General features: G+C 37.7%; 1 protein-coding gene across 1 annotated transcript in view; it reads left to right on the forward strand.

Moving 5' to 3' along the window:
• LOC121729640 (5-hydroxytryptamine receptor 2C) overlaps positions 1 to 24,326 on the forward strand; it is a 145,019-nt gene that overhangs the window by 76,170 nt on the left and 44,523 nt on the right. The window contains exon 3 of the mRNA XM_042118213.1: positions 24,203 to 24,305. Coding sequence (XP_041974147.1) covers positions 24,203 to 24,305 — 103 coding nt within the window. The remainder of the gene's footprint in view (positions 1 to 24,202; positions 24,306 to 24,326) is intronic.

The raw sequence follows: 24,326 nt of genomic DNA on the forward strand, positions 1-24,326 counted from the left end.
ATGAAATAAGTTTTTAAAGCGCATTCAAGCAAACATACTCTTCAGGTTTATAATATTAAGTATAGACTTTTTTAAATTATCGCTTGACAAACTCGAGCCTCGATCTAAAAGACTATGAAATTATTCAACAAATGCACTAATATAAAAAGTAGCCAGTAGCCGATTCTCAGACCTACTGTCTACGGCAACTAACATTGTGACACGAGAATTTTATATATAAGATTATTTACACATTCACACACACAATCATATTACACTTATCTTACCGATACTTATCTGACAGATACTTTATACTCTATCTGTCAGATAAGTTGTGGATATCCTATACGGCACTTGTCAGTTATCAGTAAGTGGAGAAACAGGCCCTTATTACGAGTATTTTTGTGACCATTCGAATTATAGTCTATTCTATTTTCATTAAACAGAAGTTTTAGTACCTATTTCAACATTACCTAAGTCGCTACCGTTTTGATTAAGGCCCAGTAGTCCCTAAAATAAGCAGGTCGATGTCTGTCAGTACGAATATCGACGTTAACGACATTAAAATAACATTCATATCAGCGCGCCTTGTACAGTGGCTGTTACGCGCTCGCCGCGTGCCTTGATAATAGAAAATAGGAGTAAAAACCTTTTGTTTTTAGTATTACACAAATCAAATATATCAAATCGTTTACGTTAGGTTACGACACATATACTACATTTTTTGTTTTTTCTAGAAAGTGTGTAATTTAGCCATAAAATGATTTAATTATGAAAAACAGCGTTATAACAGTCATCTTTGAGATTTTTTTCTATCGAGCAGAATTTTTCAAATTGTGTACTGATATACCTTTGCGTATAGGAAATGAGCTCAATTTTAAAACGGTACTTATTTTATACTTAACTAATGACATTTCCTTTACTAAAAGCCTGTTTTAAAAAACCCAATTTACGTAGTTGCAACAACCACAGCACCTTAAAGTTAGTTCTTTTAGCATGGGCTCTATAATTTCATATTCAAATCCAAAACCTCAATTTCTCGAGAAATACGGTAATACAGTCGTCAATCCACAAAATGCAATAGGAATGTTCGGTATCATGCAACCTTTTTGAATAAATTATAAACTTCAGACTGAAGAAACTTGAAAAGGCGGGCTGAACGCTGTATTGTATAATGTATATTATTAAAAAAACATCTCTTTATTACGATTCGCTGGATCGGAATACAAAGGAATGTTTATTTAGGTGTAGATAGAAGAGATATAGACCATTAAATCCTCAAATGGATTGTCATTCGTATTCTACGCGTGTTTTTAAGCGTTGTCCAGCCTTCAGCTTCCTTTTGATTAAATTTTGTAATCTTTTTGTACCTTTCCGGAACACAGGACTTTTTTGGGCTCCTTCTTTTAATCTTTCGTAGCCCGTTTACGTTAAAGAATGTATGTGTTATATAAATTATTTTAAGGTGTAAAGAAATGTCCACCCCTTAACATTGTCAAAGTTTAATTTTATCTTTATAATATGTATATTATGTAATTAATTTAATTCTATATCTTTATATTTTTTGTATTTAATTGTATTGGGTACGTACCTAAAATAAATACTTTATACGCATTCCTTATTTGGTAGGTGAATTCCATGAACTCTGTTTCTGCTTTGGAAGTTATGTAACTTAAGTATCTCTTAATTACAATATAGTCACGATCCACCGAGGAAACTTCTGGTCATCCGCCATTTTTCTTAAAAGTTATCCCCTAATTGTCACAAAGTGAAAAGCTAATTACTAACTTTGAAGGTAATTATAGTTAAGAGAAGAAATCTTAAGATTATGGTGGAATGACAAGAAATTTAAGTTTGAATTGATATGTCAGTCAATTTAGCTGGTAAAGTAAAATGGACATAATAACATTATGTCCATTTTACTTTACCAGCTAAATTGACTGTCTGTCTTTTCCAAAAAATAAAACCGGCCAAGTGCGAGTTGGACTCGCCCATGAAGGGTTCCGCAGCAGCAATAATGTTTATTTCTATGAAATTTAGAGGTTTTTGATTTATTTTCATATTTCAGTTGATTAAATAAAAGTTAAATTAAGGTTTACCATTTATGGCGTATAAAATAAAGTACTGGCTAGATCTCGTTCGAACCAATATTCGTTGGTAGTTTTTGTAGTAATGTACATCATATATTCTTTTTGGACTTATCATGCCACTACTTTAAAAGTTAGAGGTGGGGGACACACATTTTACCGCTTTGGAAGAGTGTATCTCGCAAACTATTCAGGTTAGAAAAAAATGATATTAGAAACCTCAATATGATTTAAAATACCTATCCATAAATACCCCACACGCATAGGTTAGATGAAAAAAAATTTTTTTTTTGTTTCAGTTGTATCTATCGGGACCCCTAGAATTTTAAGTAATTTTTCCATTTTTGTATCAAAGTCTTAAAGCGGTTCACAGACTACATCTACGTACCAAGTTTCAATAGTATAGCTCTTATAGTTTCGGAGAAAAGTGGCTGTGATATGTGGACAGACAGACAGACATGAAGAATCTATAAGGGTTCCGTTTGGCTACGGAACCCTAAAAATGGGTCTATATTTTGTATATTATAAAAATAATTTAAAAGTAAAATAAAAATACGTTTGAAAAAACTTTGTTGCGGGCAAAGCAGAGTTCCCACGAGAGAAGTGTAACTTTTGAGGATAAAAGTATAATGTGTCAACTGTCAATCAAATATCATTTGTTCAAATTCGAAATAGGAATAAATTTTTGAGTAAAAAGGAGCAAACATTTTTCGCCTTTTTGATAATACTAAACGTTCCGTACGACTCCGCCCTTTTTTTGCCGCAAAAACTAGTCTTGGCTTTTTCCATGGTATTCTCTTTTTCTGTGCCAAATAACTTTACAATCGGTCAATTGCGAGAGATTCAAAAAAACTCTTCAGCTTAAAAAATACGTGTGGCACTCGCGGACTGCAGCGGTAAAGCTATATTATAGCATTTGTATCAACTGTAAGAAATTATATTCGCATACGTCTAGTCGCACGTACACAAACACCGTGCGTCAGCAACGCCACACCGGAGTGGGGTGTGTTCAGTTCTTTTCGTTTCGGAATTTCTTGATGCGGTCGCCAAGCCCACGGTAATACAATAGCTTATAATGTATATAAAGATAAGTATATTATTTTGATTCAACCAGTAACCTTCACTTAGTCTGGTTTAACTGGTTCATCATTCAGCGATTACATCTTTTTTCATTAACGCCTTTTCCGAGTAACAACTCGGAAAAGGCGTTCCGTGCGCCGTGACGGGGAACAAATTAAGTTAATTAATAAATTCGTCAGCCCAAATCCGTACCACCGTAAACACGCATGTACGTGCGTAGCAGTACACGCACAGTGGCCAAAGACATTAGGCTCGGTCTGGACTGGCGACGAGTGAACAGCACATAGCGCCTCTACACGATGGGCCATCGTGATGGTCCACTATCATGGGCCAGCGTGTAAACCACGTTCTGTAACCGAACGCGGTCGAGAGAAGACGTCGTATGTCAATATTTTACGCATTTCATTCAAAATGACGAGTACGTGGTTATATGAAAAATGCCGCAGCAGCTAAGATTTAGATCACAACTGAACGTGGCCATCGTGTAGATGCGTTGCAACCATTGTATAACCAACTCATGGGCCATTTGATGGGCCAGCGATGCTCCATCGTGTAGAGGAGCTATTAAAGAGAAATATACGAGGAGGCTGATTGATCCGGTAGGATTGATCGCAGGCCAACCTGATCGGATTCATTTTGTGCATTCCGTCGCATGTGCAGTCAAGTCGGCCTATGATCAGTACGGCCTGATTCTGTCATCATTCACGTATACGGCGGTTTTCACGGAGCCGTTAATCCCAGAGTGCTCTTACTTTTAAAATCATTTTTTGTATGCTGAATGTGTTGCTAAGCGCAAAACTCGAGAACGGCTGAACGGATTGGGCTAATTTTAGTCTTAAAATATTCGTAGAAGTCCAGGGAAGGTTTTTAAGTGACACGAAGTTCACCGGGACAGCTAGTGTATAATAGAGTTAGTTTCATACAAACTTTACAGCTTACTTGAAATACTTTTTTACAAGACAAAATTAAAAATAAAAGGCGACACTAAAAGATCATTTTTTTCAGGTACCTAAACCTTGTCTGATGATAACAAAAAGTATTTAGAGGCTTCCTTTACTTTGTTTTCCTTCAACGCTACATCTTCTTTATTGCACTTTAACCTAATTACTTATTTTCTTCAAAACGTAATTTTGCCTTTAAAGTAACTTTTTGTAAGCGACTCTAATCCTAAGTAAAAGCTTTAGGATTTGGTGAATTAGAAATTACGCAATAACCTTTATTAGATTAAAGCCTCTCCCGAGTTACCTGGATCTAAATGAAGTTACGCGATTTCGGAATGCCCTCAAAGCAATTTAAACATTAATTGCAAGTTTGATTACGTGGGCCTATTATAAGTTTTATTTGTTTCAATACAACATAAGAAATTTTTAGTTCGGTTGGGCTATAATATATTTTTGAAGTTTAACATTATTATGTTTAAGCTTCAAAGCAAACCTTCACATCCCACAGTACACGTAAAAAACGGAAATAATATAACCACAGTTCGTGTATGTAAATACGTTTAACGTACGTACACCCTATAAGGTGCTCCCGATTTCACCAACGAAATGGAACGTATTCAGTGCACACTGAACCAGTTTTGAACGTATAAAAGCGTTCATAACACCGAATTGTATATTACTAAAATAAACTGAACGCGTTCATAGCAAATCTGAGTTTTATCTTCTGAACGTCCAATGTCCGAAGTTTAACGTCATGAAACCCGTTCAAGCCCTGTCAGTGTACTGTCATGGCGGAACGCAAAACATAGACAAAAGAAATGTCAAGATGACAGTTTTGACACACGCGTTTCATTAGTTTATGTATTGTTTCTTGCTATTTTGTTGTTAAATTAACGTGACAAGGCTCTAAAATGATTAAAACATGTAAAATAATCGCGTGACGTCACGTGAACTTAGATTTATTAATCGCCATCAAAATAAGTTTTTGAAATCTATTTGAAACAAAACGAGATTTACGTCGCCGCATGAATGCGTTCAATGGGAACTAAGTATTATAAAACGAAGTTTTATGTGTGATTGGAGAAATATCCCACCTTAGGGCAACCGCACATTTAAGACACGACAGTTTTTAGACAGACTATTGCATAATAAAAAGTACTAGACGCGCACATTTAAAACAAAACGTCTCATAGACAAAGTTGTCTAATGCGTACAAGAACTGCACCGCGCCAAGTCTGACTAACGACTGTCGGCTTCCCTTTGAAGTGTATGCGAGCGCGCACATCAACGACAAAACTGTCTGACGGTGTAGGTCTAATCTGATCCGAGGATGAATATACAATTGTATGCGTTGCGTCGTCGTATACAAAACAGTTTCGTCTTGGTATGCGCCGCGTGGTAGACACAACTGTTTCTCTTTATTCGTAAAGTCTGACTCGTCTAGTGAAACAAGATTGTCTAAAAACTGTCGTGTCTCTAATGTGCGCTATCTCTTAGACTAATATTGACATGACATAATCATATCATTTGACGTCATCAGATTCATCAGATCAGATCATTTTAGGTCATCCATCTGCCTACGAATCAATTTCCCTAATGGTACTTCGAATTACCCTGAAAAATCAAGGAGCAAAAAAGAAATCGTAGAAAAACACCATCTTAAAATTCCTCACTTGTAACATCAGAAATTGCGAAAAGTGAATTAGTAGCACCCCAAGACATTTGGAAGCCGTAGCACGTACACAAATTATAAAAAATCTCGTTTCAATCAAATGAAGGCAATATAAAATTCGCTTAAATGTTTCCCCGAACACCTTAATAGAAATTCCCTTAACGTTGCATTTAAAAGTCGGCGATTAAATATCCGAGCAGAGCGGATAATTCGAACAACTTTAAAGTATTATATGGTGAGGCAGATGGTATCAGTCGGACTGATCGCAGGCCGATCTGACTCGGTAATAATAAAACATAATATTTTTATAAGTATCTTGTAAAACTGGAACCGGTAACAAGAATTAATCTTATTTGTGCATCACTATAACGTATTAGGTATTAAATAAATATGATAGCTTATACTAGGTTTTTTGATTTACGCGAATAACAATATTATAATTTTGAGCTCTTTACAAAGTCACAGAGCGCTTATCTTAATCTCAATATTTCGGCTAGTTTTCACCACGGTTGCTTTAAAGTAGGGAAAACGTCAAGAATAAGAAAAGTACTTCGTTACAAAATCCGTAGGATCTCAAGACGAAGCTAACGCTAGGTATCAGCTTGTCTCAGATTCGTATCTTTGAGTCATTCTGCACGTTATTTACTCTCTCGGTAAGGCCTTCTAGAGCAGGAGCCGGCGTCGTTTATCATCCCCCTACCGTGTTGTGGCTTAATTTGATTCTTTAATACGCTCCTACAATTTGGGTTATATTTACAATGATTACATTTCGGTCGAAAGCATTATTTTCATTCGTTTTCATGGTTATATTATGATTAATTTTCTTCGCATGAAAAATGAATAGCGATTAATTTACCTAATTTTGGTCCTCAGTTTTATTACAAAATTAAGCCGTACTCAGAGACCTTTAATAATGAATAACTTTCAATTTAATGAAGAGTTTGACAAATAATGTATGGGGCTTAAGTTAAAAATTTTGAATTGAAGAAATTACATTTAAGTTCCACTCTCAGTGCGGCAGTTAGTCTCCCAATTAGCTATTATTCTCTTGCAATATTGTAAATATGTTAGGTTCGTTCATTTGAATTAAAGTTTTCAAAGTACTCAGCTGAATCTTTCAATGGTTACAATGGGTACAGATATTAAGTAGCTTTGTCGACAGGCCAAAATTGACTGAATATCGTCGATCAATCCTTCTCCATACAAAAGGGGAACAAAAGTTTAGCTGTCACGAACTCACGAGGTAAAACTTTTAAATATTCATCAAGTTTAGTCGAAAAATACCGAACCAGGTGCTCGCTTTTCCAATTGATGGATGTAGTGACATTCCGAATGAAAATACTTTTCACTTCCGTTTTGTGGTTTATGGACAGTATTGGACGTATTCGTTTTTAGAACCGATTTCCGTCGAGTACTTATGGTCGATTTACACGGGTGAGTGGTGACTCACCCGTGTGTCGTGTGGTCGATTTTAGTCACCCGGCAAGTCACCAGTCGACAGTAGTATTCGCAGCAAGCGATCGCTTGCGACTGAGCGTTTGCACGGTCGATTTTGGTCACTCGCCGCATGCGGCCATTGGTCGCACGACTTTGGGGCTTGCGACTATAGCCGCATGCGGCGTAGTCGAATTGCCATTTAGACGGTCGATTTTCGCCGTGCGGCGTAAATCGTGCGGCTTTACTCACCCGTGTAAATCGGCCATAAATAGGTGGTGTATCGACAGACGTGAAAACAAACGCAGGATTTTCGTCACGCGGTAGAAAGAAGGAGAATATAACTAAGGGTCAATTTATACTAGCGCAGAGTCGAAGCCTGTTTGCCCCCTTATTTTATATAAAAAAAATAATTGGAAGTTTTTTAGGTATTCGCGCCCAAAGATTAGAAGCTCTAACTTACTATTATTAAGGAAAGTAAGGGTCAATTTATAATAGCGCAGAGTCGAAGAGAAGCGAATTCCAAAAAACTTAACATAACAAATTCAACCTGAACTTCAATCCTGTCCATCCTCCAATCCAAGCCAATCCTGATACAAGAATTGCTGTTTAAAGATATAATAAGATAAGACGTGTAGATCTGCTGTGTGCTTATGAATCGATTTCTCTAATGACACGTCATATCACTAGTATAGCCATCGGAGGATTTGGTGTAATTTCAACTTAATTACTTTGAAACACGGCTCAAAATTAGTTTACCAGATCTGTGAGGACCTCAAAAATGCATTACATTTGAGTAAATTCTCATTACACATATTGGTTGTGCACTTAATTTTGTTATAATTTAATATATTATATTTCCTTAATTTCCTTAATAATTAAATAATAAGTTCTCAAATTACACTCTGGATTTGTGGTGTGTTTGATTTCTACTGTTGGGATGTAGCTCAGTTTGGGAGTTTCTGTTCATCAACCGTTGGATGAACCTTTAACATAATATGACAATTCACCACTGTCGAAACTTCTTTCGACAGTGGTGAATACGAAGAAGACATATATTTGACACTTGACAGATGACAAGTGTTTGCTGGCCGCTTTTTGCCGCCGACCGATCCGAAATTTTGTTCTGATAATTTTTCCTCGAAAAGGCTTAATCCAGCTGGAATTTCAAGTTTCTTTCCCTTTTGGTTTTTCAATATAATCGCTGTGTGGTCAAACCTTTTGTGTGGTCGGCCGACCAAAGTGTATCAAAATTCAAGAGTACTTCAGCTACGCCCCGGAGCGGACCACGTGCTACAGAAGACTTCTTGCTCCTACAAGATCCACCGGGCTTGCTGCTACTGCAATTGCCTGAGGAGCACCCCTGCTGACTATGGAACAGGTTAGTCGGGCATGATACGGATTCCGGAGTGTCTTTTTTTGAGAACTTTGTATTATCCCGCAGGCAATTTAGCTATTTACACGCTATTGCCTTTCCACATATAAAGGTTAATTTTGGGTATAATTACAAAAAAATACGATCCCAAGTAGAGAAGGGATGCCAAACAATATTATTGTAGGATGTTAGCCTAATTTTATGCTTTTTCATGTTTTCGCTAGGGACAGTAGCTCTACCGAATTTACATAACATTAAACACTACAAAATTCGTAAGACTCTATAAAGCATTTGAAACTGTTTTGATTATACCACAGGTTTTGTTCGAAATATACTATTATATCCAATATCAATATTAATAACATATAATACTCCCACACCGGTCTCGGTGACGGTGGCCAGTTTGATTGGAACCAGACCAGTTACGCAGGAGTAATTTTATATTGCTCAAGTGTGTGCGCAGTACACAAGAACACTGTATTCCTTTACTCTCGTAACGCAGTGGGTCTTCCGACCGACACTACTGACGAGAGATCGGGCGCAGGACCGGCTTTTTACATGCCCATCCGACGCATGGATCATCTTACTTGTCAGACAATCAGGTGTTCAGCCTGCATTGTCCTAACCAAACTTGGAAATGCATGTTTCCAACGCGGGAATCGAACCCACGACCCCCGAGTCAAGAGCCACGTTCTAAACTACTGGACCACGGATGTAGGGAGGCGTGGTCCAGTGGTTTAGAACGTTTAATGAAATTTGATGGAATTTGGTACGAAGATAATTTAAGACTCAGAAAAGGAAAAACTAAAAAAATAATATGTATGTCCCGAAAAATGTACGGTTTCCACGTGCTAAATGAATTTATGTGCAACGAAGTTAAATGGGCATAAATGAGTAATAATAATTAAAAATATTTAGCTGTACCAGACAAACCTTGGAGATTTATCTATTACTTAAATAAATAATTGGCCATGTGCGAGTCAGACTCCCGCACGAAGGGTTCTGTACCATAATAGAGCAAAGTTAGGCCAAAAGTTGTGTTTTTTGTATGGGAGCCCCCTTAATTTTTTATTTAATGTTAGTATTTAAATTAGATATTACTTCAATATCTAATTTTAATAACATAGTTATTGTGGACTGTATGATTTTTTGTTGATATTATTTATATATCTATATTTGAGCTTTGATGACTTTAAATTAAATCACTTTTAACTCTTCACTTCGATTTATTATATTAAAATTAAACTTTGTGCAATGTACCAAGGCAAGGGCGGACTACTCAATATTTATACTCGTTACACCCGTAATCTGACCTATCGGAGCAATTTATATCCATCCGATAAGAATGGTGTTCTCTGACCAAGTTCCGTCAGAGTTTCTGGAGTCGTAGTTGCCGTATGAGTCCTATGCCCAATTACTATTCTATCACAACGCTAGTTTCTCAGATATTGCCGAACGTCTGTTCTTAAATATCCTTTATATTTTATTGTTATGACAAAGACAATGCTTTATTACTTTTTAAGAGAAACAGCTTTACTCGTTACTAATTTTTAAGGAACACAATAATAACGTATTTTAACTAACGAACCTAATACAGTCAAAGGGACCGAACATGTGGCGATTTCACTTTAACAATATCTTAGAAATACACTACTTAACTTTCTAAAATATGTTCGCCGCCCTTTTCATCGTTGTGTCCACAACAATAGTATAACTAAAGACTTTGAGAAAAACTCAAATTGCTGTTGCCATTTTTGATATAAAGCAAAAAGGGCCAAAATCACGTTTGTTGTATGGGAGCCCCCCTTAAATATTTATTTTATTTTGTTTTTAGTATTTGTTGTTATAGCGGCAACAGATATACATAACCTGTGAAAATATCAACTCTCTCGCTATTACCGTTCTTGAGTTACAGCCTGGAGACAGACAGACAGATGGACAGACAACGAAGTCTTAGTAATAGGGTCCCGTTTTTACCCTTTGGGTACGGAACCCTAAAAATTAACTGTAATTCAGCTATGCCAGACAAACCTTGGGGATTTATGTATTACTTAAATAAATAAAAAAATACCTAGTATTTGCGCCCCCATCACAATCGAGTAAGCGGCTTAAGCGCGAAGAGATAACAGACAGACACACTTTCGCATAATAATATAAGTATGGAAGTATGGATAGTATAGAATTCAAAATTCTAATTGGTCAAAACTCCAAAAGCCTTCATTTTGAAAAAATGTGCGGTCTGCTGACACTTGAATTAGATTCTCCGAAAACAGGAAAGTAACTTAAGGCGCTCCCCCTACGGAGATGTCGTATTAGAGTCTTATTAAGGGCTTGACCGACAATTGAAAAAACACACATTCACAACGCACATGCACCCACGCTAAGTCTACTCTGATTGTGGGAAATACTTGATTAAGTACTGCTAATTAGGGATTTATTAAAAAAAAATAAAACAGTATAGCAATAGTACACTGGTAGTATATTGTCCATAAATTTAATAATAATAATACACATACCGAGCATTTTAAGATTTTATGTTTGCGATTTTTTTCTATCGAGAAAAATAAGTTCCATAGTGTTTCAAAACACGATGTTTTGAAGCACTATGGAACTAGGTAGCATTATATGTTCTGAATAATATTATATTATATCTTTCTCAATACATTAAGTATCGCATTCTATCATAAAGACCTTCCTCTTCGAAATCTCGCATTTAGGTGTTCTAAGCCCCTTAACTCATAATTTGGAAGCTACAAAATTATAATAAAAATACAGCAATAATCTACAGCATAATATGAACAATGAAATTCCTTTCTCTGTTATTAATTTCCTATTTTTGTTTATTGTACTCATGATATCAGCTTCCAAAGTAATACCAATTTATTTAAATTCAAGCATACACTCAGTGTCACCTAGTATTTAGAAATTACGTTTATTTGAAACACACGCCAATAGATCAACAATTTCATTAACTACATAATTTGCCGTTTAAATTTTTTTAGGTCAATTTTAAACTAAGATAAGTAAAAAAATAGGATTTTATTGCGATCTCGGCAACGCAGCAAATGTATAGTCAAGGTCGTTTGCTCGGGGGATGGCCTTAAAGTATTTCTTAAAAATGTTCAACAAAACTTCAGAAACCCAACCTTTTTACATCAAACGAGCCCAAACTTAGCCAAAGGTTAAGACGAACTTAAAAGTTAAAAAGTATTCTTGAAGTTTGCCTTTGAATATTTAATATAATAACTTTCTATGACAGTTGTTGCGGTCTCAACTCTCTTAATTGCCTTCTTATTGCTGCGTGACTTGAAAATTCATGAAAAAATCCCCTAAACATAAAAAGTTGGAGACGTGATTTTTGCGCAACGTTTTTTTTTCAATAACAAATCGCTTTATGATTTTAGAATTTCGTTACCACGCGTTTAATATAACTATTATTAGTTTTAATAGCCTCAATGTTTTTAAATTTTCTTTCGTATTAAGAAAAGATAATTTAATCAAGATACAAATTACAATCTCATTAAATAATTCATTCTAATTTCTACTTTTTAATAATAATAATAATAATAATAAAACATTTATTCAACACACATTCACACCACACTAAACTTAAATACATAAAAATATATTTAACATTAAAAAACAAAGTAAACTACAAACACAAAAAGAAAAATAATAATAATAATAATAAGGACATAAAAACTAAAATTTACCTTGCTACACTATCACTAGGTCGTAGTAGTGAAAGGCAGTGCGATGCGAATATACCGTCGAAAGGGATTCCACTCAGGCTATGATCACGGTACAGGTTATAGTCCTGCACCGTGATCCCTGGTATTCTGTGGATCCTGGATCCTGAGTAGTTGTCAAGCGACTGACAGACAACAAGCAGTACCTATTAGAAATAAATAAGTAAATAAATACATACAATAATTACATATAATAATGCGCAAAATATTAATAATATAAAATGAATTAAATGAAATAACATTGAGATTTAGTATATGCGAAAGTGTTTAATATAAATAATTAAAAAAAAATATGCAAATAAAACAATAAAATATCGAGTGACCGATTAATTATAATACCTAATAATTTATATTTTAGCTTCACCGGTGACTGGTGAGATTTAAACAAAGGGTGGCGGGCAAGGACGAGGGGAGTGCGAGGGTGTGCGGCGCCAGACTGGCGGTAAACACCTACGGACTATAATACACTATACAGGCGCGCGCGCCGCACCGTTTTACGTTTCAAAATGTTGAGAAGTGTATTACCTAAAATATTTTAAGAGAATTTAAAGCTCTCTTTCTATGGCTACAGCCTACATGATGGCTCATTTTCATTGGTCGTTAACTCGTTCGCTATACAGCATGCGGGCAGTCCCCGCAGCCGAGATAACGACGAATGAAAGTTACAAGTCGATACGTGTTCGTTACACCGCCTGCGGGGATTGCCCGCATGCTTTATACCGACCGTGATATCGACCAATGAAATTCATCGGTCGATATACAGCTTGCGGGACGCGAGTTGCCACGTTTCCGACAGTTCCCAATGGCCGCCATACTACTGCAAAGGAGATTTTTTTTTCATTCAAGTACCACCCTGAAACTATTTTTAACAGTTCCCTGTATGATATAAATAGAAGTCGGATAATGCCATACCTGTGGGAGGTCGTGAATGTGAACAATATTTTTTCAAAATCCTAAGATTAGCCTGTACATTCGTAATTCGAACGAATCGTTCGAATTACGTATTTTCAATAATAATATAACCTCTACTCAAATATATTATATATAAATAATATATTTTCAATAATAATATAATCAATTTATCATGATCTTCTACTGTATCACACTCCAAATGCAATTGTAACTCCTTACACAATGTTTCTAACGCGCCATGCCTGTTTTTATTTTTCAGTAAAGTTCGCACCCAAAATCTTTTTCTCTTCTCCTTCAGTGACGCCAATAGTTTCTTCTTCAATAAATCACAGACAGTCAAAATTGCTCCGCGTAACATCAATTGTTGTTCCATGGCAAGAACGTCTGTAGTCTGTAACTGGCGACGAACACAGAGGTTCTCCCCAGCCCTGGGTCTATATCGACTAATGAAAACGGTTCTCCGAATGCGGGCCCTGTGGCACGCGTTCCAGAAATCTCCCGCACCCCGCATGCGGGCCCTATCGACTAATGAAAATGGTTCCCCGAATGCGGGCCCTATGGCATGCGTTTCAGAAAACTCCCGCACCCCGCATGCAGGCCCTATCGACCAATGAAAATGAGCCATCAACACATGAATGTAGTCAAATATAAGATAAGGTTGTCATTATTGTATATTTGACTACTTTCCGATTCTTGTGTCCTGTAGCCTGTAGCAATAGAAAAAGAGCTTAAATTCTCTTAAAATATTTTTAACTATTGATTTACTTCTATGTAAAAATGAATCGCTAAATGTGTGTGTAAGCGCTTACCTCGAGAACGGCTGAAGTGATTTCGAAATTTTTTTAAGAATAAATCTTGGGGAAGAAACTTAAAAAAAAAATCTTTAGATTTATCCATACTAATATTATAAATGCGAAAGTCTGTCTGTCTGTCCGTCTGTCTGTCTGTCTGTTACCTCTTCACGCCCAAACCGCTGAACCGATTTTGCTGAAATTTGGTACCTATGGAGATACTTTGAGTCCCGGGAAAGGAAATGAGATATTTTTTATCTCGGAAAAATGTACGGTTCCCGCACGATAAACGAGTTTTGGCGCAACGGAGTTGCGGGCGTCATCTAGTTTAGAATAATTTCTTATAAGCTATGACTTATGACGTATCCTTATCGCTTTTGACATTAATAATTAAAAACTTTATAGATATGACGAGAAAACATCCGTCGGGTCCGCTAGTATATATTAATATTGTAAGGCTGAATAGTTTGTTTGTTTATTTGAACACGGTAATCTCAGGAGCTATTAGTCCAATTTAAATATAAATAAAGTTTAAAAAACTAAAACCCGACTACTAAAACACGCTCTAAAAAGTACGAAACAAGAAAACAGTTTATAGGGATATGGAAATGTTTAAAGGATAGCCGTGGTCGTATGTATGCCCTTTATTATATTAATATAATATAATATAATGAATATGTTTTGCTCTAGTAGGTGGCATACGACCACGGCTATCCTTTAAACATTTCCATATCCCTATAAACTGTTTTCTTGTTTCGTACTTTTTAGAGCGTGTTTTAGTAGTCGGGTTTTAGTTTTTTAAACTTTATTTTTATTTCAATTATTTTGGGCCTAAGATTCACTCGATCTTAAACTATCCAACTCCTCAAATGATCGAGGATCATGAGGATGTTTAACAATTTATTTGGTTCTGTTTCACTACCTGTTGCCCGCGACTTAGTCCGCGTTAGCATAGTATAATAATTTTAAAAGAGATGGATAATTTTTTTTCAAAAAAAAAGTGTACTTATGTTTAGTTTAGGGAACAATTATGTCACTTTTAATTTATAACCTTAACCACCACCAACCTTAACCAAGTTCCGGCCGAAGCCCAAGCCCTCCATATATTAATATTATTGTTTTTACCTTGGAAGTCGGTTTTAATTTTTTGTTAAAAATAATAATCATGTATTTAATCCATAAACCTATAATGTATATATTAAGTCTATGATTTAAGACAGTATATATTAAGTCTATGATTTAATCAGACCGCAACGCGATGCGTAGATGCATTTCTAAATTTATTTGACAGATTTGACAGATTTGCAAGACGTCTTACGCAATTGTAATCTGTCAAATGCATACAAATTTATGCCGCGCTGCGCCTCGCCTCGCCTCGTCGCGTTGCGGTCTGAATTGACGAAATCAGACGAAAAACTGGTCGAAACTTGCGATTTTGCTGAAATTTGATATGGAGATACTTTGAGTCTCGGGAAAGAACATAGGATACTTTTTATTCCAGAAAATTCCGGTTCCCGAGCGATTAATGAATTTTGGCGTAACGGAGTCGCGGGCATCATCTAGACTAGTGACTATGAGATTACTCTAGTACAGGAGTAATCTCATGACATGATGCGGAGCACGTGGAAGTCGATTAAGGGCACCTGCGTGACGTCACCTGACCTGAAACCTTCGATTCAGTCTGACCGAGTGACAAATGACGTGTCGCCTTTGTCTCCGATTCCAATCCACTCAATAGCGTATTTCACTGCAAATTGCGATTAACGCGATAAACTAGCTATAGAACCTTTATTGTCAGAGTGACAACGTCAGATTTCACTGCTATTAATTCAATACCTACTCTTAGCTAAATAGCTGACCTTTTATTATTATATTATACTAGATTACATACATTTTTGCAAAAGTAGCCTAAAGGTGCTCCCTCACATATAAACCGATAATTGTACGTGGGAAAGCCATGCTTCGGCACAAACGGGCCGGCTTGACCGGAGAAATACCACGTTCTCACAGAAAACCGGCGTGAAACAGCGCTTGCGCTGTGTTTCGCCGAGTGAGTGAGTTTACCGGAGGCCCAATCCCCTACCCCATTCCCTTCCCTATCCTCCCCTATTCCCTTCCCTTCCCTACCCTCCCCTACCCTATTCCCTCTTAAAAGGCCGGCAACGCATTTGCAACTCTTCTGATGCTGTGAGTGCCCATGGGCGATGGAAGTTACTTTCCATCAGGTGACCCGTTTGCTCGTTTGCCCCCTTATTTCATAAAAAAAAAATTGTAATGCTCGGTTCTCCTCCCTCACTGATGTAATGTTCGACTCTGTAACGTTACTTTCCCACGACTAAAAGACGAATCCCCATACTGAATTTCAGCAAAATTAGACACACAATTTCCCATTTATTATAATGTTAGTATATATGGATTAATATTAACGTTATAATCCATAGTATATTATGGATTATAACGTTAATATTAATATGAGCGACCATGGCCTAGTGGGAAGATTGTCGCGTTGGTTCATACTCGAGAGGGTGCAGGTTCCATCCCGGGTTGAGGCGTGTACCAATATGTGACATTTTCAGATCCCATGCACATAATACGTACGATTTTGCGGTGAAGGAAATCACCCTCCCCTATTACCCCTTAGAAGGCCGGCAACGCACCTGCAGCTCTTCTGATGCTGCGAGTGTCCATGGGCGACGGAAGTTACTTACCATCAGGTGACCCGTTTGCTCGTTTGCCCCCTTATTTCATAAAAAAAAAACCCGTACATGGTTGGTCCCAGACGTATTGACCTGATCATTTCTCTGGACTAGGCCGACTATGTCGCGAGAATGCCGTATGTACATACATGCCGTATGTACGTATATACGGACATTTTTAAAATCTTGTCCCAGGCACTACAGTATTTGAAGAGTGGTGATTTCTCTCTGAAAATACCGTATAAATCATCCACAATGGGGATGCGAAGGCCTTGTTTTTTTAACCCGACGAGAACGTGGTGAAAAAAAGTTACCCGAAGAATATGGCAGGGTAAATTATACCCTTATGTAATAATTCATAGCCTTCTCCCAAAAATATGGAAACGAGTCCAAAAGTTCGCAAAACCCGTGCAAATCTGTGGTAATTACGGAATCCCAGAAATCACTGGGTGTATTTCGGTAATGGAACGCAATCCGACACTAATGATCACCAAACATTGGGAGCGTTCGGTAAACAGTGCTATTACCAAATTAACATACTGTTGGCAAAAATAGAATCTTTAAGAATTAGGTGCGGCAAAGTTTTTTTTGGCTCTAAATTTACCATTTAGGACTATTATTCTACTTAAAAGGTCGGCAACGCACTTGCAGCTCTTCTGATGCTGCGAGTGTCCATGGGCGACGGAAGTTGCTTTCCATCAGGTGACCTGTTTGCTCGTTTGCCCCCTTATTTCATAAAAAAAATCGTTAGTCATAATTTGTTGTGGCGACATAACCCGCCAAAATTAGGTAGTACGCCAACTGCGTATGAATTCTTTATTTACATCTCTTAGGACAATAAAAATGAACACCTATAAGAGGTTAAGTTTAAAATTGAATGAATAAACCGGCCAGTTTTTACGACGTCTAAAATCGACACCGACACTGGGTTTTATTTCGGAACTTACGAATAATTATTATTAAATAATTTCAGTACAAACCTCGTTTAAATTCAAAGTACTCAATTACAGCATTGGTATTCCAAATTTGAATATCTAGGTTATGTTTGCATTCATAAGTTTGATAATAACGTTGTTGATTATTCAAAGAGTTGCTGGCGCACCGCACTTTTACACGTACAACTAGTTTCAAGTGCGGTTTTCTCTTAAGAGGATACACCAGGGGCTAGAGAAATGAAAAAAAAGTACGTGTAATATCTATAGCTGTCTCCCTTACCTCAAGCCTATACCGCAGAAAACGATAGAGACAACTGCAAAAAATCAACGATTCGTTGTCCCCTGGTTCCTTCTCTAAAACTTAACCGATTTAAGTACTTTTTTCACTAAAGATTAAAGAAAGGTTTGAGCTGTGTTCCTATGTTTTGCTTTTTTTGTATAATCTAGCCAAATCTGTTTTCTGGACGTTTGAATACAGCGGAAAATCTGGCCATTTTTTTGGGGTTTTTGAACGTTCATATCTTATTTAATAATTAAATTATAAAAAAAAGAAAAACATAGGGACATTGTATTAGTGGCCGTAGATATTCAGGAAAAAAATTATAACTTTACTAGCATTATCCAGGGAGGAAACAGGGGACAGCGTTTGTATGGAAAAAAGGGCGGTGTGGACTCCTCTCTTGGCGTAGAAATGCGATCAGAATGGCAGATTTTAGGACGAAACTGACAGCCTTTATCAATCTACAGTGGTTACAGTTAAAGTTACTGTATAAAGAAACCTTACTAGTTTTTATAGTGGCCATCCTAAGCATGCTGAGTATAGATTTGCATACATCCTAATGTCTTGTAATTAAAAGATTATTCAGTTTAAAAACCTATTACCGTCCACATCCATAAAAAGTACCATCGAGGAAGTTGTTTCCTATGCAATTGACAGACCAACGTTATTTGGTCGAATATGTCAATTCAATGTTAATTGTGATCTGTCAGCTGGGTTTGACGTAACGCGACCAAACTACTTAGGTTCCCGATTTGCATAGGAATCAAATTCTCTACACATAGGTAGATAGTACAAAAAGGGTATAATACGTAAAAAATCTTATATTATTATAGCATTTTTTTTTTTATGAAATAAGGGGGCAAACGAGCAAACGGGTCACCTGATGGAAAGCAACTTCCGTCGCCCATGGACACTCGCAGCATCAGAAGAGCTGCGGGTGCGTTGCCGGCCTTTTAAGAGGGAATAGGGTAATAGGGGAGGGTAGGGATGGGAAGGGGAGGGAATAGGGGAGGGTAGGGAAGGAAATAGGGTAGGGGATTGGGCCTCCGGTAAACTCACTCACTCGGCGAAACACAGCGCAAGCGCTGTTTCACGCCAGTTTTCTGTGAGAACGTGGTATTTCTCCGGTCGATCCGGCCTATTCGTGCCGAAGCATGGCTCTCCCACGTTAAAATCTTCTCTTACGGCAACATCACTTATTGATATCTCATTTGTTAAAATCGGAACAGTTTAGCCGATCCGAGGGCACATTAACTACATAAAAGAAACACCTCATTACCCATCCTTTTGGATTCTCCGTAGTTGGGTAGCAATAAAGGAACATGTTAAGAAAAAGTAATAGTATTTTAAAAAGATAAAACCGACTTCAAAATTGTACGTAATTGAGAATTAAACTTTCCTATCCTCAAAAACTACTGAACCGATTTTCATGAAACTTGCAGTATAAGTAACTAAGTTGAACAACAAAAGAAAGAGTTATTACTTAAATCGGACTAGTAGTTCCAGAGATATGCGAGCACAAACATAAAAACATACATACACTTTTGAAATTTGGCACATTTCTTCAGACGCTGATATAGACTAACATATACGAGAATGGGACAGTTCTAGAAATATTACATACATACGCGTCGAATTGATCGTCCTTTTTTTAAGTCTGTTAAAAACTAATAAGTATAATATTATTTACAAACCGCCGCTTTTCCCGGCCGGGTGTAGTTGTACCGGGTGCTGCGATCAATGTCGGAGCCGCGACCTTGCTCTGAAAGGATCGCGAGACGCTAGCATTTAGCGTTTGCCGGCTATTTCATGATCCGAATCGGGGAAATAACTTTTGGATGGATGTAATCATGTTCCTAGAAGATAAGAACTTTAACAAGTTCTACTTCCTACTCCGCACAAAATGAATTGTTGCAAACAAAATATATTTTCAGTCCGATTACTAAAGCCAATTTTCCTTATGTATTCAATATAATTTATATATTAGGTATGCTTCTCCCAAGCTGCTGACATCCTGGGTACGCCCTTGTGGATGTTAAATTAGATTTAAGTATTTTGTATATTGCACTTAATCTCGTGAAGAAATAAAAATAATCTGAAACTATTTACTTCAGTTAACAGCGTATGGCATCGAGATGGTTCGATGAATTTAGCGATTATAACCCTTAATAATGGTAAAACCATTTGGGAAAACGAATAGCTTGATTTTAAAAAAATTAGTCCTTCTAATAATTTCGAATACGTTCAATGTCGTTCAAAATTAATCAAATCACTTTATAATTTAACCTCTTTAAAGCCAGGCCACAACACTGCGTTGCGGCGTCGTATCGCAAAAATAATATCGCACAGAAATGCGATGTGATGTCGCAAAACAAAAATTTCATGTAGCATCTAAGAACTCTTTACATCGGAAATTTTCACTATGCGTTTTGCGGCGTCGTAGATTTATACGATGCGACGCCACAATGCAGTGATGTGGCCTGGCCCTTACTAATAAAATATAAATAAAGAATATTATGATTATTAAAAGTCTGCTTGCCTTTGCCTGGCGCATTGAATAGTTACATGACAGATAAAGGTAACGTACTTGAATACTTAAGTGGGTAACACTACTTCATTAGTAGACCTCTTTAATCCTTTAGATGCTAGAGCACCTAAGTATGCAGGGTGCAATTAAACCTTCCTGCCAAATTTTGATATATTATCCTTGTTAAAAATAAAAATACACGTATTTTTTCTTTTATAATCACTCAGTACTAAAATGTTGAGAAATAGCTTCCGAAAGTTATCCTAAAAAACACTAAGATTAATTGACACGACTCGTTGCCCGCGCGTGATGTGACCCCGCGCGCGCGCCTGCCCCCGCGTTACCCCCGCTCATTCCCCGCGCCGCGAGTAACCGTTCTGCAACGATTTTAAATGGGGTAAAATATGTCAATAAAAAAAATATAACAACCAATTTTTTTTAGTTTAATAAACTCTCCTAATAATACCTTCCTACCAAATTTTTTCCAGGGCTTACCCTGGAAAAAATTTGGCAGGAAGGTTTAATTGCACCTGTATAATTTATCTACTTATTACACTTTCCCCACCCATCGAAACGTTTAAAATAATATAATTCAAGTGTAGTCAAGAATCTAATGGGGTATCTAAACTAGATCAGTAGAGAGGAAAAAAGTTGAGGAAGAGGAAAGCCACTTAACAGACGCTTATCTCAACGATGCACGTACTTTATTATGAAACTAACATAAGTTAAGTGGATGAAGTTAGAACAAGAGTCGATTACTTTTTTGTACATGAGAATCCATACTAAGATTAGCCAAAGTGTGTCTGTCTATCTGTCTGTCTGTTACCTCTTCACGCCCAAACTTCTGCACCGATTTTATATAACTTCCACAGCGGTTTCGGTGACGGTGGCCGGTTCCAAACCAGGCTAGTTACGCAGGAGCAATTTTATATTACCCAAGTGTGTGCGCAGTACACAAGAGCACTCTCTATTCCTTTTTCTCTCATAACCCAATGGGATGGACGACCGATACCACTGGCGAGAGATCAGGCGCAGGACCGACTTTTCACATGCCCATCCGACGCATGGATCATCTTGCTTGCTAGACAATCAGGTTACCAGCCTGCATTGTCCTACCAAACTTTGAAATAACATGTTTCCAATGCGGGAATCGAACCCACAACCTCCGAGTCCAGAGCCTCAGTGAAAGGTATGGAGATACTTTGAGTCCCATGAAAGGACATAGAATGCTTTTTGTCCTGGTTCACTTACCGGTGGTTCCCGAGCGATAAATGAATTTTGGCACAGCGGAGTTGCGGGCGTCATCTAGTATATTTTTATATGGCCTTAAACAAATAATGCCTCCCACATCGGTTTCGGTGATTGTATACGGTTGCATTAGAAAAGAAAACACAGGAGTGATTTTATAGACCAAGTATATTGTGCGCAGTACACAAGAGGACTCATGACTGTTTTCACCAACGGTCTCCTAACGCTAAGTGTTCCCTAGCGATCTTTGCGGGTCAAATATCTCTTAAAACAAACACATTAAAAAAAGTTATGTTTTGCAAAAGTTCTTACGCCCTAAGTACGAAAGTGACACACAAAAATTCGTGAAATCTTGAAGGACATGTACCCTTAATGGCCGCTAGGGGACCACTTAGCGTTAGGAGGTGGTTGGTGAAAACAGGCATCAGTGTTTAGCCTGCATGTTCTAACTTAAAAACAACATTTTCTACTTCTGATGCTGCTAGGATCCTATATAATTTTAACTATAATTCGGAATAATTTTTATAAATTGTTATATTTAGCACAAGGTACGATGAGATTGACATCGTCTTTCTGTACAAAAATCCCTTTAAAAAAAAAAACATTTTCAACGCAGGAATCAAACCAACAACCGCCAAGTCAGAGTCACGCTTTAAAGTCTTTAAAACGTTAGAATTAAAAAAGGTCAATTCATATTTGTTTGGATGTAACAGGTTTCTAAAGCGCTCGCTAAACGGTAATTCTGCATTACATGCATTACGTGCTGTAATGCACGAATTATCGTGTATTGCAGTGAATGATGCGAATTACATGCAAACTACGTGCTGTACCACGTGCTGTACATTGAATTACAACTTCTTTAATTTTTCAGCACGACATGCGTAACGTGCTGTAATGCACGCATGATCGTTTATTGTAGTGAATGACGCGAATGACATGCAAACTACGTGCTGTATAAGACGTCTGAGAGAGGAGTCACTTTAACGCAACTAACGCAATTGACATCTGACAATACAGTACACAAACTCATCTACGCGTCGCGTTGCGGTCTGAATTGACCCTTACTTGCTATATTTTAATATGGACATGTTTGCGTAACACCTACAGTCTACACCTATATTTTTATAATCTATAAAAACTATTTACTTATTTATTTAACACTATGAAAGACCTGACCTTCGATTTCAGGCGTAAAATCGATAGCTCTGTGTATTGTTAGAACATTTCAATACCACAATAGAATTGTTAAGAACAACATATTGCCATATCAATAGGTATTAATATTGTTTTTTTTTTAATGAAATAAGGGGGCAAACGAGCAAACGGGTCACCTGATGGAAAGCAACTTCCGTCGCCCATGGACACTCGCAGCATCAGAAGAGCTGCAAGTGCGTTGCCGGCCTTTTAAGACAGGAACAGGGTAATAGGGGAGGGTAGGGATGGGAAGGGAAGGGAATAGGGTAGGGGATTGGGCCTCCGGTAAACTCACTCACTCGGCGAAACACAGCGCAAGCGCTGTTTCACGCCGGTTTTCTGTGAGAACGTGGTATTTATCCGGTCGAGCCGGCCCATTCGTGCCGAAGCATGGCTCTCCCACGCATCCTGAATACTCGCAATCCAGACAAATAATCTCATCTGCTACGACAAAACTTAGACTTTTAAGGAAAATAATACTCCTAAAAAGTCACAAGCTTACAAATTATTATTCCTTGTCCATACTAATATTATGAATTCGGAAGTGTGTCTGTCTGTTACCTCTTCACGCCCAAACCGATGAACCAATTTCGCTGAAATTTGGCATGGAGATACTTTGAGTCCCGGGAAAGGACATAGGATTGTAAGCACGGTTCCGAGTTCCGACGCAAAAAAAGACGAATTTTGGTGCAACGGCGTTGTGGGCGTCATTTAGTAATATTATAAGTGAAAAGAGTAATTTTCCTTTTTGGTAAAATATGGCCCCGTACGTTTCTTACACCGGTTCTTCTCGCCGGGTTAGTTCCCGAACCGGTGGTAGGCACCATAGTCTCGACGTTCAGAAACGGTTTTTTTTTTATAAAATAAGGGGGCAAACGAGCAAACGGGTCACCAGATGGAAAGCAACTTCCGTCGCCCATGGACACTCGCAGCATCAGAAGAGCTGCAAGTGCGTTGCCGGCCTTTTAAGACGGAACAGGGTAATAGGGGAGGGTAAGGATGGGAAGGGAAGGGAATAGGGTAGGGGATTGGGCCTCCGGTAAACTCACTCACTCGGCGAAACACAGCGCAAGCGCTGTTTCACGCCGGATTTCTGTGAGAACGTGGTATTTCTCCGGTCGAGCCGGCCCATTCGTGCCGAAGCATGGCTCTCCCACGGCCTTTTTTTTTAATTTACTCTGAATAACCCATCAATCCCCGAGCGGCACCCAGTTGTCGCATTACAATTGAAAATCTATTGTGTCTGCGATTCCCGCGATCGAGGTATTACAATTATTTGATTTGATATTCTTTCTCTTGCAGGGTACTTCCCCCTCCCCGCGGTGTACTGCCTGACTTGGGTGTGCCTGGACGTGCTGCTGTGTACCGCCTCCATCATGCATCTGTGCACCATCAGCGTCGACAGGTAACAATCTATTTTATTGTA

Source organism: Aricia agestis, chromosome 8 (assembly GCF_905147365.1).
Source record: "Aricia agestis chromosome 8, ilAriAges1.1, whole genome shotgun sequence".
NCBI lineage: Eukaryota > Metazoa > Arthropoda > Insecta > Lepidoptera > Lycaenidae > Aricia > Aricia agestis.